This window comes from Ammospiza caudacuta, chromosome 5 (genome assembly GCF_027887145.1).
Source record: "Ammospiza caudacuta isolate bAmmCau1 chromosome 5, bAmmCau1.pri, whole genome shotgun sequence".
NCBI classification, from domain to species: domain Eukaryota; kingdom Metazoa; phylum Chordata; class Aves; order Passeriformes; family Passerellidae; genus Ammospiza; species Ammospiza caudacuta.
In genome coordinates this window covers 48,208,876-48,223,341 of record NC_080597.1, presented here as the reverse complement: position 1 = coordinate 48,223,341, position 14,466 = coordinate 48,208,876, and the positions used below count along the sequence as shown (strand labels likewise).

Here is a 14,466-nt window from a genome sequence, read left to right as displayed (position 1 = left end):
GGTATTGCAGTAGGTGAACACCTGTACCACATCTTCCAGAATTTTCCCACAAAAATCACATGATACCACCTAGAAATTTTCTAATATAGATTTTCTCAATATCAGAGAAATATGATATTCAGCTCTTTGCCTGAAAAGGCCTTACATAGGCAGCATAAAAGATGGATTGTTTACAGTTTTGTGCTTGTGAAACATACAAAACAAAGAAAATTACTACAACAACCAAGCTTTATGAAAACAGATCAGTAAGGCATAACACATTCAATTATGTTAGCTTTTGTTTATGGGGAAAATAGCTATTTTCTTGTAAATAAGTGAACTAAGATCACCATTCCAAAGTTACATACCACTCTGATGTTCTTAAACAGATAAACAGTAACAAATAATATTATTCTCTATACCCAGACCATCAACATCAAAGTAGCTATTTTACTTTAGATGTGTGTAGTAGTTTGGTGTTTTCACTTAATACTGTTTCATCAGTTCAAAGTGTTACATTTGCATCTTTGTCGAGTCCGTTGGATTTGGGTGCTTTTTCTTCCCCTGAGTTATTAGAATTTTTGCTTCTTCTCTTTCTTTATTGTCAGGGAACAAGTTCTTTTCTTTTTACAACCCATAGAGTTTTAGAATTATATAATGGTTACAGTATACATGGGGATTAGGTACAATCTAAATGATAATGCTCTCAGTCATATAAAGGAATATGAGGCTTACAGATACTTTGCAGCTGAGGCTCTGGAACAGCTTGTAGGTTACTTGTAGATTGGGTTGGGGTTTTTAAAATTTATTTACTTTTTTTCCATTGCAGAACTTCCAAGGACACAGACTGATTATGAAAACAGTCTGACCACAAAGATGTTCTTGTTCCAGTTTGTCAACTACTATTCTTCATGCTTCTACATAGCCTTCTTTAAGGGTAAATTTGTGGGTCACCCTGGAAGCCCAGTTTATTGGCTGGGAAAGTATCGCAATGAAGAGGTAAGAATGTAGAATGTGTAATTAATCCAGATATTGTGCTGCAGTTTGGAGTGTATAAAGTAAAACATAGTTGTACATATTTAACCTTAGGGTTTAAAAGTGACTGCCTCCCAACTTACCTCCTTACAAACCCCTAGCATGAAAGAGTCTGGCACAAGACCAGTTGGGCTTAGAAATGTATTGCACATACTCAGAAAACTGTATTTTACCATGGTCCTACAATCTGTGACTAGGCACACAGAAAAGAGAGAATATCAGTGGAAGCATTCCTGTTTTGCTGGGTGACCCTGACCTGGTGATAGCACAGAGCTGCATGACTTAACCTGGTATTTCACTCTTCCACTGATATTCTGTCAACCTACCATATGTGGCCTGGATTTGGCTTTTGAATACATTACTGGAAAAGTTTGCCTAGACAGTCTTCTTTGAATGGTTTCAGTAATGTTATTTTAATAAATCAGGGATGCATAATTTTAAATGTTTCATGCATACTTGAAAAGTTACCCAACCTCAAAAAAATTTTCCTGTCTCTCCCAACCTTCAGTGTGATCCAGGTGGATGTCTCTTGGAGCTCACAACCCAGCTTGCCATCATAGTGGGAGGGAAAGCTATCTGGAACAACATTCAGGAAGTGCTTGTTCCGTAAGTTCAAATTATTAAGTAATCTGCTCTTTCATAGTTGAAAAACACTGTTTTGCTTGATGCCTTCAGGCATTTGGTCACTGAGTTTGGTAAGTGCATATTGTGTTCTGAAAGAATAAGACTTGTCTTCAGAGTCTTTTTTGGTCGGGTAGTCTGGGCTGCTGTCTCTGTTGTTTTAACTGATTTTAATTCTAATCAGAAATTCTTCCTTCCTCTGCACGTCAAACTTGATGTGTTTCAGGCTGCATATTCAAAACTGAGGTAGTAAAAGCTATGACAATATTAAACTGAAGACTTGCTTAATACTGATTGGAATGATTTGTTGTTATACATTGGGATTTTAAAAGTCATGTATAAGTTACTATTTTAACTCATTTAGTAGATATAAATCACTGTGATTCTGGTATATTTACACTCTTATTTATGGCTTGTAAAAACCCACTTGAAGGGTAAGGCAACAAAACTTGCCTTTCTTAGGAAGAAAGTTTTGAATAATTCATAAATAAATAAATCTGTTGTTTAAATCTACAAGCAAAAATGTAAAAGCAGAAATGCCAATTTTTTTTTTTTTTTTTGCGTTTACTGGACTTCTTAGGTTCTTTTACCAATGTTAGTGTTCCTTTTCTCCCCGTCTGATAGTTTGGTCAAGAATCTAATTGGAAGATATTCTGCAGCTGCTAGATCAGAAAAAGTTGTTCCCCGTTGGGAGCATGACTACCACCTCCAACCCATTGGAAAACTTGGACTATTTTATGAGTATCTTGAAATGGGTAAGGAACAGTTTAGTCTGGATTCACTACCACTGCTGGGTACAAACATGTTCTAAAGAAAATCTTCACACAAGCAGTGTGGAATATGGTGGCCAGAGGAGACATTAATGTTTTCTGAGACAAGTTTTGATTGAGCCATTACAGGTGGTATTACAAGCTTTTATTAAGCAGCTAAGCCTTAATCCATTTTATAACTAGGAAGCAGGATGTGATTGTACAAGGAGGAGTGCTGCTGCTTCCTTGCCTAATCCTGTGAGAAATGCATTCAGAGGGCAGAGCCCTGTCACGTTCTGGTGCTGCAGAGCAGAGCCCTGTGTCACACTGCTCTGCTGGAGCTCTGCAGTCACCCGGACTCACTGCTGGTAACCTCGGAGCTGGCAGGCCGTGGCTGGTTTGTTGCCACCATCCATTGTATGACAACGTTGCCAGTGTGCTTAAGACAGTATCCAGACACCAGTTTGATGATTGTTGGTTTGGGCCTTCCAGTTCGGTACAGAGACAGATAGTCATGAGATTTCCAGGTCTTCATGATAAAGATGTCAGAAAGAAATGGATATTTGAATACCCAGAATAGTTTCTCATGCTGTGTTGTGATTTGTAATATTTTCCTGTTGCCTTCACCTAGCAAGTTTCTCCGGTACTGTTGTGCTACTATTTTCTCATCCCAAAGAGTCACGAGGAATCGAGCTACGCTTTCTTGTTTCTTCCACCTGAATTTGGAGTATAAAAACCATACATGCCTGCACTTGCTTATCTCCAGGAAATGAAAGCCTCATCAATGCATGTAACCTCTCCCTTTCACAGTTATTCAGTTTGGCTTTGTGACCCTGTTTGTGGCGTCGTTCCCCCTGGCTCCTCTGCTGGCTCTCATGAACAACATGCTGGAAATCCGGCTGGATGCGTGGAAGCTGACCACGCAGTTCAGGCGCATGGTGCCACAGAAGGCACAGGACATCGGAGCCTGGCAGCCCATCCTGCAGGGCATCGCCATTCTGGCCGTGGTCACCAACGTAAGTACGGTGCAGCAGCTGCTAAAGAGAAAATGCCTTCTCTGCAGGTGCTACATCCAAATGTGGGAATGCTGTGTGTGGCAGTGCAACTGAAATGATCCTTAAGGCACACGTTCTTAAAACAGAAATTCAGCTTCTTTCTTGTGTGCCGAAAAATACCACGTGTGTTCAAAATTGTGTATCAGAATGAATTTTCTGAGAATTTGGACTCTAATCTGTTCTTCAGCTGTACTTAATTTTTTAAGTACACAATAAACTGAATTTTAAGAGAATTTTTCAATAGTTTCTTGAAATTATTAAGAAAAAAATTCTGATTAATATACTTCTAACAATGAAATTCAGACATTTCACTTTTTTTGTATCAATTCACCATTATTTAATTTGTAGGCTGCATTGTGGGAAGAAAAATAAGCCATTATTATTTATCACTGTGGATTATTTGTGGATTACTAAACAGGAGCTAGTATGTATTAACTTACAGAAAATTCTTGCTGCTGGCCTTTTTTAAAGGAATAATGACCACTGGTTTCTTCTGCAGGCACAATAACACCTCAGACTATCCATGGGGAATAATAGCCTTTTTCAACAAGGTCACTGTTTTCTTCTGTTTTCAGAGAGATCCAAATATGTTATGCTATTGGATAACTGTAGTTCCTAGTCAGTCCAGCTGGATCTTGTAATACCAATATGAAACTAGAAGTTGAACATGTATCTTAAGATTACTTTAAAATATTGTGCCTTATCACAGTTCTCATGATATTCAGGGCAGAGTTACAGTGGCTTTGGTGACCTCACGTTGACTTGGCCATGTGTAGGCCTCTGTGAGGAATGTGTTTGTGCCCTGCTTTTGGCAGGTGATGTCAGTGTGCAAGCAGGGCATCGGCCGCTCACTCTGGGGGCTGTTGCGTGCGAGGGGCTCAGCTCCAGAGACTGCCACATTCCAACAGCCCCGCTGCACGTGTTGTGAGGACCTCAAAGAGATTGGTATTTATTGCTAATGAAGTGTGGGCCATGAAGCCATGTGCTTGAGCAAATGCTAGAAGCTGTTTTCCTCCTTTGAGTGTGTTTCTTTCCTTGTTTGACATCCAGGAACTGATCCAAGTCACCAGTCTTTAACAACCCTGCCTTGATTTTGCCTTACCTTATAGAACATGTTTCTTGTCTTTTACATGACTTGTTACAGCTAATTATACTTGGGTAGTGTATCATCTTCCCCTTGGTGCATCTTCTCCTTCATGCATGTTACCTTTGTAGCAGCTGCTATCAACTTTTGCACAAAGCTACCAGTTTTGTGAGTTGCCGTGAGGCACTGGACTTGCTACTGCATCTGTTGTTGATTTGAAGACTGATTTTAATTAGTTATGGTATAAATGGAAAACTGTGTGCAGTAAGGCTTGGGAAGCAAAGAATGTGCTGTTTGTTTGTAGTTCTCCAGTGCAATAGTCTGAAACGCAGCCCATAATTCAAGAGGAAAAAAGTTTTTCCTTTGAGAGGATGCCGTAGGATTAGTTCTCGTATTTCTGTCCTTGAAGCTCTCTGGAGCACATCTGGAGATCATTCTGAGAGAGGGAGGAGAGTGAGACAAGGCTCAGATTTAGGATGATGAGAGACCTGGGGCCTTGCGAAAAAGATTCAGTAAGATCAAATATTAAGCTCTGTAAATACCATATTCCAGCATCTTTCTGATACAAAGAAGCAGCATCAAATTCATTTGGTCCAAAGGGAGAAGAAATTTTTTTGCCTTACTGTTAAGTTGATAATAATTCATTTATGGTCTGACTAGATGAGCTAATGAACAGAAACAAAGTTTATTTAACAAAAATTTTCTATGCTTGTAATTCAGACTACAAATACTCTACTTGTACTCTACTTTTAACTCTACTTCAGAGTTAAAAACAGAGTAATTTACCTGTGAGGTCGTCTCCCTGCAGCTGCAAGACACAGTACTATATACTTCTTGTCAGTCAAAAACTCCTACTCGGCGTGTAAATATAAACAACACATAATTTTCACTTCATTTCACACTGGCATGTAACGCTTAAAAACAGTTTTTAAAAGTGCATGCCAACTACATTTGATTTAAGCCAAAGTGCAGTACAAGAAAAACACCTTATCCTTGAAAATTTTCAATGAGTTTTAGACCTAGGATGCCTTCTTTTTATTTCTTATCAGCCAAACTTTCTCTCAGCTGAACTCACTTGTAACCATATTCTGGAGAACTAAATACAGATCTTAGGCCACAGTCTCAGAAAGAATGTTTCTGCAACTTTTATCTTAACTACAGTTTAGCTTTTCCAGTTCTTCAAAGTAAGCCAACTCAAAAGGTCAGACACTAGGATATTATTCATCATTTGGCAGTGGTGCTACCTGAGGTAGGGTGGGTCTTGCCCCCTTTTCAACTCCCTGCTCTTTCCCTTTGCTGTCCTTCCCCCTTGGTCCTGCCTCTTGCATTGTGCTGGCACAAGTGCTGTATAGACACATGATGAATCAGACCAGGGAAAGGATCCAGTGGTGATTCCCAGTCAGATCAGCATCTTCATCTGGTCTGCTGAATGGGCCCAGGACTGCCCAAGCCAGCACAGAGCACAAGTCAACTGCTGGAGGCAGATAGAGGATGTTGATTTAGCTAGCACTGCCACCAAAGCATTGTTCAAGGAACTGTGGAAGAGTTATCCACTTTTTTTTTTCACCCTTTCCCCTCTCTCCCCTTCCCTTTTTCAGCAACTGCTACAAATACCTCCTCAGGCTGGGATTGTCTGGCTGGAAATGCTGCACAAAAATGGAAATTTTTTTGTCCTATGTCATCAAAATAAGGACATACAGATCTCATTGGTTACAGACTGGCATGATGGGGAATAGGAAGCAGATATGAACCAGTTTTTGTGCTCCTCTGTTACCCATTATTGCTTGACTTTGCCCCTAATTCTGTCCTATAATTTTCCTGTAGTTTTTTCTGCCTCTTTTATACATCTGTGCCTAAAACTCCTCCCGCCTGATCTCATCAGATCCCTACTTCACACCTTTCTCTTCCATGTCTCTGCCCTGGTTCTTTCCATCCATGTTGCTAAGTGGGTATTTTTAACCTGGTATGGGACCAAACACTTCTCTGGGGCTGCCTGAGTGCAGCTGGTCGCTCCTTGCCAGGTGCCGGGCACCAGAGACGCCTGTTGTCATGAGCTGGCTGGGCAGCCTCTTGCTAAATACTCAGCTGCAGATATTGCCAGTGGAAAGTCTTCCTCACAGGGAAACCTTTTGAACTTGAAGTAGCAGGGGAGGAAATTGGATTAAACATAGTTAACCTGTCCTCCAGAATAGGATGTTTTGGGAAGCTCATGAGTTCAGAAAAGACTTCCCACAACAAACCCACAGATCGTATTTCCTACCCAGTTTGTGACTAGCAGACTGAGTAGGACAGGGACTCTCTTGGGAGCAAGATAAAAACAAATGGTCACGTCATGTAAAACAGCACTGTGCAGCTGCTGCTAAAAAAATTATCTTGGCATCAAGAGTAGTTTCCACATGTACTATGCTGTAGTAGGAGGCAACAAGTACCAAGATGAATTTGGGCTGGCTAGCACCTCAGAAAGGGTGGGAGGTTTCTAGGATCAGAGATGGATCAGTTATATATCTAATTTATTTAATTCCTTTACTCAGACATCGGAGAACCTGGTGACATTTAATTCTCTATTACTGAAAAACTCCTCTGTTGTTTCCATTAGTTTCATCAGGCAGAATTTCTTCAAGCATCTCATTAGTACTCATAAGAAGCACATTTGCTGATCTTCTCTGCATGCATGTGAAAGAAGTGTTTTACAGTATAGCTGTTTTAAGACATTCAGCAGAGCTAGCAGAATTTAGGAACTGTACAGAGTACACATGCCAGAAAGGGATTGTTTTGTGCCCATGAGAGACTTACATGCTCATTTACAGAATGAACAGCCACTGATGGGAAAAGAACATATTTTCTATTTTTAGCTCCTATGCTAACTTTTGAGATGATAAGTATATGGCAAAGGAATGCATATTAAAGCTTATTTCTTTAATGCTGCTCTGCTTTTTTGTCTTCTCTGTCTGAAACGCAGGCTTTGATCATTGCTTTTACATCTGACATGATTCCTCGTCTGGTTTATTACTGGTCCTTTTCTGTCCCTCCTTACGGGAGCCACAGCACTCACACTATGGAGGGGTACATAAACAGCACACTTTCTGTCTTCAATATATCAGACTTCAAGAATGAAAGCAAGCCTTCTTCCCCTTGGCTCGGGAAACAAACAACATGCAGGCAAGTGTCAAATAAGTATTTGTCATTTTCCAATTACAAAAATAGTTGTTTTTATTTCTGGGCCATCTAATTCAGAAAACAATATCCCTTAAGAAACATTAAAACACAGGAGAACCCAGCTTATTTTGAATGGCTGAATGGAATGGAAGTATTCACCCAAAAGTGCCACTCAGAAAATTCTTTTTTTTTTAAATTGGGCTTTCTCCTAGCTGATAGTTTTCAAAAAAAAGCACCTTACAATTTTTATCAGTAATTCTTAATAAAATGGCAAAAAACCCACGATGTTTCAGCCAAATATAGCTTATCTGGCAGATATGGTTTTGCCCATCGCAGCAGTTCCCCGAGCTGACTGTTCTGGACACGTGAAGCAGGGCCATGTCGTGCTCCATCCTCTGGCCACAGTGCCGTACTGCAGAGATGCCAGAGACAGCTCCTGACTTTCCGGTTTGCTTCCAGATACCGGGATCTCCGCTACCCTCCTGGTCACCAGCACCAGTACGAGCACAACATATACTACTGGCATGTCATTGCAGCCAAGCTGGCTTTCATCATCGTCATGGAGGTCAGTGTATGGGGCTTTGAGCAATGCCTATTTAGTCTCTTCCCTCCCTGTGGAAAATCCTTCAGAGGCTTTCGGTCCAGGCACAGCTGTGATCTGTGCTAGCATGAGCAAGAACTTGGGAGATGTAAATTAAGAGTAGCAACACTGGAAAAATAATTCCCTGAAATCATGACATCAGCTGAAGATTGCCCCACAGAGCTGCAGCTTCTTTTCTCAAGAACTGTAGAATAATTTTTAGTGGCAGAAATAGAATACATGTATTTAGAGGAAGTTTGCACATAGCGTCCTGAGTGCATGTGCACAATACCTGTTTGTAATGCACGTACATAATGCAGGTACAATACATGGCAGAGTGAAGTCTATAAAGACAGTCCCTGCAAGAAGTGATCTTCTCTAGATGACCATCAAAAAACAATTGCTCTTTCCTCTGCAGCTACAGCCTGGGCTTACGAAAGATGGAAATCAGTCCAAGACGAAGAGAGAGGAATATTGAGTATTATTTAACTATAAAATGTGTTTAGGTCCTGATACAGGGACTACTGAAGTCATCAGAAACTGGTTAGAGCAGATTTCCTGTATCAGAGAAAAGTAATTGCCCCAGAGTGATTTGAACAAACATAAAAAATCTAGGAAACTGTAAAAAGTGTTTCCATGCAGGAAGGAAGCGCTGTGTACCAGGGTTTCCCCAAAGCAGGCAGAGAAGTCCTTGCTCAAATCAGGATTGGAAAATCAGAAAATTCTTGTTTATCAGATAATTATTCTATCTTATTAGTCATGTCTTTTTAAAATCTTTTTCTACAGTTTTAGATACTGGCACTGAGTCAGCTCAGTGTCTTAAGATAAAAAGTGACATTTCATTTATAATGATAATAATGTCCTGTTCAGCCTGACTGACATTTTTTTCATTTTCACCTTTCCCAGCATGTCATATACTTTGTGAAGTTTATTATTTCATATGTAATTCCGGATGTATCGGAGAAGACCAAGAGCAAGGTCAAACGAGAGAAGTACCTCACACAGAAACTATTACACGAGAATGATCTCAAAGGTGTGAAAAGAACCATGGGCAAAATAGCTGACAAAATCATCAAAGGAGCAGACAGCACTTTCCGACCTAAAGATGAATAAGCACTTTTTCATATGGAACAACAGTACTTGGACAGCTAATATCTGTCCAGATATTACCAATAGCTATCAAGCACTTTGGATGTACTAAACATTGTTTCTTGCAGCTCTTACATGCTCATTTACCAGTTTCCCTTGGACAAATGCAACCACTGCAATGCAGACAAGAGTTATCATTTTTTAAAACAGCTTTTTAGAACATTTAAAAAAAAAAAAAAAAAAGAAAAAGGGGAAAATTATTTATCCTCTTAAGAAGATGCAGATTAATTCCCAAACACCTAGGCTGTTTTCTACTTTTCTTAGGCATCAGCTATTAGATAACTAGTCTAACTTGAATAAACCTTAAGAACAAGAATGATTTGCTATAAGAATACCATCACATCCAATGAAGGAGTTTTGATTGCTTGCTAATACAGACCTCAGCTATAAAATGAAGAGGAAAAGCCAAAACATGAAGGAAAAAGGAAGAAAATACAACTCAAAATCCCACTGTTAAGCCATTGGAGTTGACATACTAAGCATGGTTGGTTGCTATTCTGAATTAGCTATGCATACTGAGACTTAAATGGATAACAAGATATTTCAATTAATCATGGACTTGGATCACAAGAAGCAACAGGACTGTAAGCCCATTCTGTTCATCAATCTCTGTGTAAACAGGAGAATTGCCTTTGAAATCAATGCATACAAACTGACCTTACAGCACGCCAAGTGAGTAGAAAACTCAGGCATTTTATCTTTCCGCAGTCAATGTTCTTTCATTAGTTCACTCGCCCATTCTGAGCTAAATGCTCATGGCCCTGAAGGTCTCCTACCTGTAAAAGCAATAAGTGTTAAAAGTCTTTTCACATACTAAATCAATATTTGTGGAGGGCTGTCTTTTGCATTTCTCTCACGCCAAAACGTGCTCTTCCCTGAGGTTTTGACATAGGATGAATGTGCAGCTGAACATTTTGATACAACAATGCGTGGTAAAGTAAATTCTGACAAGACTATGAATCTGTTGGAATTGGAGATTGGAATAAACCATTTCATAGGCCTTAACCGTGCTGTGAAGCTTTGAATAATATGGAAGGATGTCAGGGGTATGGAGGCATGTGCTACAGCCATCAGTCATCTTCAAATCAGGCTGCCGATCTCCCCCCTTGTTTTGGCTCCAGCTGCAAACTGGGAATTAGGGAATTACAGATTAAGCATGTGGAATGCTATTTTGTGCCTGAAGAAGTGATATTGCAGATTATTAACTTGCTTTCTCTTTTAACAGTTTTAATGAACAAATTTATATAAATCATGAAAACCAAAACCTTTTAAAAAAAGAAAAATATGCCTGTGCTCTATAAACCAGGTGATTATGTTTGTAATTTTGTACTCTTCTTAAATGCAATAGATATGCAGAATTTTTAGGCAGATTATTCATATAACTATTTAAGTATGAAGTCCATTTACAGAAATTAAATAGCATTTGGAAGATGCATTTTATCCAGTCAATAATCAAAAGGAATTACACCTATGAACTTTGCAGCAAAATCCCCAAATACTCAGTGCCATGTAACTCAAGCCTGTCTTTTGAAGCCAACCCTATAGAATCATAAGATCATTCAGACTGGAAAAGACCTTTAAGATTATCAAGCCTCACCATTAACCTGACACTGCCATGACCACAACTAAGCCATGTTACTGAGTGCCACATCTACATGTCTTTTAAATACCACTCTCTGAGCACGGCCACCCAGCCAGTTTTTTATCTAGCCAGCAGTAGGTCTGCCCAAGCTGTGAGCAGATCAGCATCCATTCAGCCCCAGGGACTTGTGTCTGTCTAAGTGGTGTAGCAGGTCACTGAATGTTTCCCCTTGGATCATGAGGGCTTCATTCTGTTCCCTGCCCCTGTCTCCCCTCCTCCCAGGGAGCTGGGATCTCAGAGAACAACTGGTGTCACTACTAAAGACTGAGGCAAAAACAGCATTGAGTACCTCAGCCTTTTCCTCATTTTTGTCCGTGTGTTTTCCACCACATCCAGTAAAGGATTGAGAGTCTCCTTAGCCCTCCTTTAGTTGCTGATATGTTTATAGAAACATTATTATTGTTTTTTGCAGCAGTAGCCAGATTAAGTTCTAGTGGGGCTTTGGCCCTTCTAATTTTCTTCCTGCAAAACCTCATAGCATTAGTCTTCCTGAGCTGTCTGCCCCTTCTTCCAAAGGTCATCAACTCTCCTTTTTTACCAGTTCCAGCCAAAGCTCCCTGTTCAGCCAGGCTGGTCAAATATTCTTTATATTCTTTTGAATATTTCCAGGGATGGAGACTCCACAACCTTTCTGGGCCACCTGTGCCACTGCTCAGTCATCCTCATAGTGAAAAAATGTTTCAGTTTCTGCCTCTTGTCCTGTCACTGCATAATATACCAAATTTTCAGTTGAAACAAAGTTTTGTCCAAAAACTTTATTAAGGAACAATTTTAGTGATGTAGTCAGGATTTCCCTGTAGAAAATGAGTTGGTTTAAAAAGGACAGTTGGCTCCTTTCATACTTGGAGCTTTTGATTTTAGCTTTCAGCTGGACCTTTCTCATTTGCAGTTGTGTTCAGATGAGAGATGCCATTTTTATTCCCTCATCAGTGATCACAGTACCAGTGTGCCTTAAATACCTTTCCAGGTGTGGTGTTAGAGGGCAGGTAAGGAGGCATCCTGTGATAAAGGGGTGGAAATGCAGCACAAAATGGACCATTTCAGGTTATTATTTGGTCTTAAGGAAGCTCTTTGAGAGTTAAAGAAACTAGGAAACAAATTAATTGTTATACTGTGAGCAGTGGCAGGGCTGAAGGCTGATTTTCAGAAGTGCCTAGAATTATGCTCCCTGTGTGATACCTGGGGAGTCTCCAAGTTGTTTCTTCCTGCATCAGTTGTCACCATTTCCTAAAGGGAGAGTTCGCCCTCAGTGTCATGAAGAGTTTATATTCCTGCCTTTAAAATAACAATTAAAAAACCTGCTACATCAGCAAAGCCTATGTGCCTGTGGCTTGGGCTCCTCCCATAATAAAATCCTAATCAGCCCTGAATGTGTTTCTATGTAACCTTTTTTGTTCAGATGACAAATGTGCTTTGGAAACCGGTCTTCCACTTGTCTCCATTTTCTGGGAGGCATCACAGGTTAGTCTGGGCACACATGGGCTGAGTTCCTTTTGGTTCCAACTGACCCAGAAGGCAGCTTTTAGATATGCACTTAATGGTCACCAGCAGGCCTTTTGTCTGCTGAAACCAGAGCTGGGCTGAAGAGTGGTGGGCTCTGCATGGGCATCACCCAGCCAACATGAACTTTTTGCTCGAGTGATTTGCTTCTGAAATGCCATGCTCCTTGCTAATGTAGCTGTAACATTTCATTTCAGAAGACATTACATCAGGAACTCAGTTCAGTTTGCCATGTGCTCAGTGTTATTCACAGCAGAGTTCTGAATCAGAGAAAGGAGAGGGAAACCAACACAGTGCCTAATAATTGCATTTTAATAGTTTGAGTTAAGCTGTGCAGTTTCTGAAGCCTCTACCTCCAGCTGCTGAAATGTGCTCTGCTTGAGTGCCGGAAGCTCTGCGGAGGCTTAAGAACAAAATGCTGGGGGCCAGTTGCCAACATATGAGTATTTGTAATTTTTTTTTTCTTTTTTAGCCTTTGTCACTTTAATTAAAGATCTGCTTGAAGGAAAAATCAGCATTTATTTTAAACTCTGACTCCATTTTACTTTTTTCTACACTTGATACGTAGACCAGACTCCTACCTTGTACAGATCTATTGAAGTCAGGGTAAATTTGGACCAGTGACCATTTCATTGCCTTACCAAGCACCATAAATTACAGACTATCACCACTGTTTTAGACTCTGTGTATGTCAATAAAATTCAGAATGTAAGAGTGTATTTTTTATTTTTTCTAAGAATGTTTGCAATTAGTTTCTGAATATTAAGATTTCTTTATATTTATTGTCATTAAATAAAGTCTATTTTAAAATATCAATACATCTGATGTTGATTAGTGTTGTTTGTTTTTCCTTGAATAATACTGCTGCTCCCAAATGCTACACTTAAATTATTACAGTGTCATCCCTGTCTTAATTTCCATATTCATCCTCCTTTTCAATCTTATTCCATTAAAGTGTTACTAGTGCTGAAATTTATCTTCTGGGTTTTTCTGCATCCCCTAGATGGAAGTCATTCCTTCCAACACCATGTTGATGACAAGAACCATTATGTTCTCATACAAATAAACAGTTTAGGTCTTTATAACCTTTCACTCCTGTCATGATAAACCCTGTGTTATGTTTCAGAGTCATCATTTATTTCTTCATTTGGATCGAGTCTGGGATATTCCCATTTCCAGGCAACCCACTCTGTCCCTCTCTCCCTGCCTTCCAGCCATCAGTTCTCTTCTGCTTCTGCTCTGGGTCCTGCTCTCTGCTTCTGGGAAATCCTTTCCTAAGATGTAGAGAACAGAAAGGTTAGAGGGTAATTTTAAATAGGTATCTTCTTTGCACTGCAGTGTGTTGGTTTTATTTCACACAGAGATTCTCAGGATCTGCTTCCAGCAGCTTTATGACAGTTGTAGAAGCAGAAGTACCACGACTTCCAACCTGGTTTCTGCTGACTAAGGGCTACGTGTCTTACCCATGCCACTACCCACATTGCCCTGCCATTCTTGCTTCAGTGTGGCTTTGTCAGAGCAAGAACAGCAGAAACTTTAGAATAAAGCATAAAAGGATTATTGTCCTACAAGCAGAAAGATAAAGTATCATCATAGCCCAAATCCATATGAGGATTGTGGAGTTTTGAATTGACTTACACATTTAAAACTGTTCAAACAACAGCCTTTAGTTATTTTTCTACTTAATATAAATAGCCAAAGAATAGGATTTTATTTCTGGTAATGTTAGAATGTAATTCTTTCTGTCATAGAACAGATGAAGTGCACTGATTTTGGATAGTCAGTCTATACCAGAGGAAAGCACACTGTGTTCTGCCCCACCTGGAACACCCAACCCTGTTATTGTGCTCTGCCTGCACATCACCAGAGATGTCAGCAAAGGTATGAGCAATTCACACCAAGTCTAGATTTTTCTC

The 14,466-nt window shown here is 39.9% G+C and overlaps 1 protein-coding gene across 1 annotated transcript in view; it reads left to right on the top strand.

Annotated features, from left to right (window-relative positions):
* ANO6 (anoctamin 6) overlaps positions 1–13,360 on the top strand; it is a 71,290-nt gene extending 57,930 nt beyond the window's left edge. Inside the window, exons 14-20 of the mRNA XM_058804690.1 lie at positions 809–978; positions 1,523–1,620; positions 2,260–2,390; positions 3,195–3,400; positions 7,483–7,682; positions 8,139–8,244; positions 9,166–13,360. Coding sequence (XP_058660673.1) covers positions 809–978; positions 1,523–1,620; positions 2,260–2,390; positions 3,195–3,400; positions 7,483–7,682; positions 8,139–8,244; positions 9,166–9,372 — 1,118 coding nt within the window. The 3' untranslated portion in view covers positions 9,373–13,360. The remainder of the gene's footprint in view (positions 1–808; positions 979–1,522; positions 1,621–2,259; positions 2,391–3,194; positions 3,401–7,482; positions 7,683–8,138; positions 8,245–9,165) is intronic.
* Positions 13,361–14,466: the final 1,106 nt, after the last annotated feature.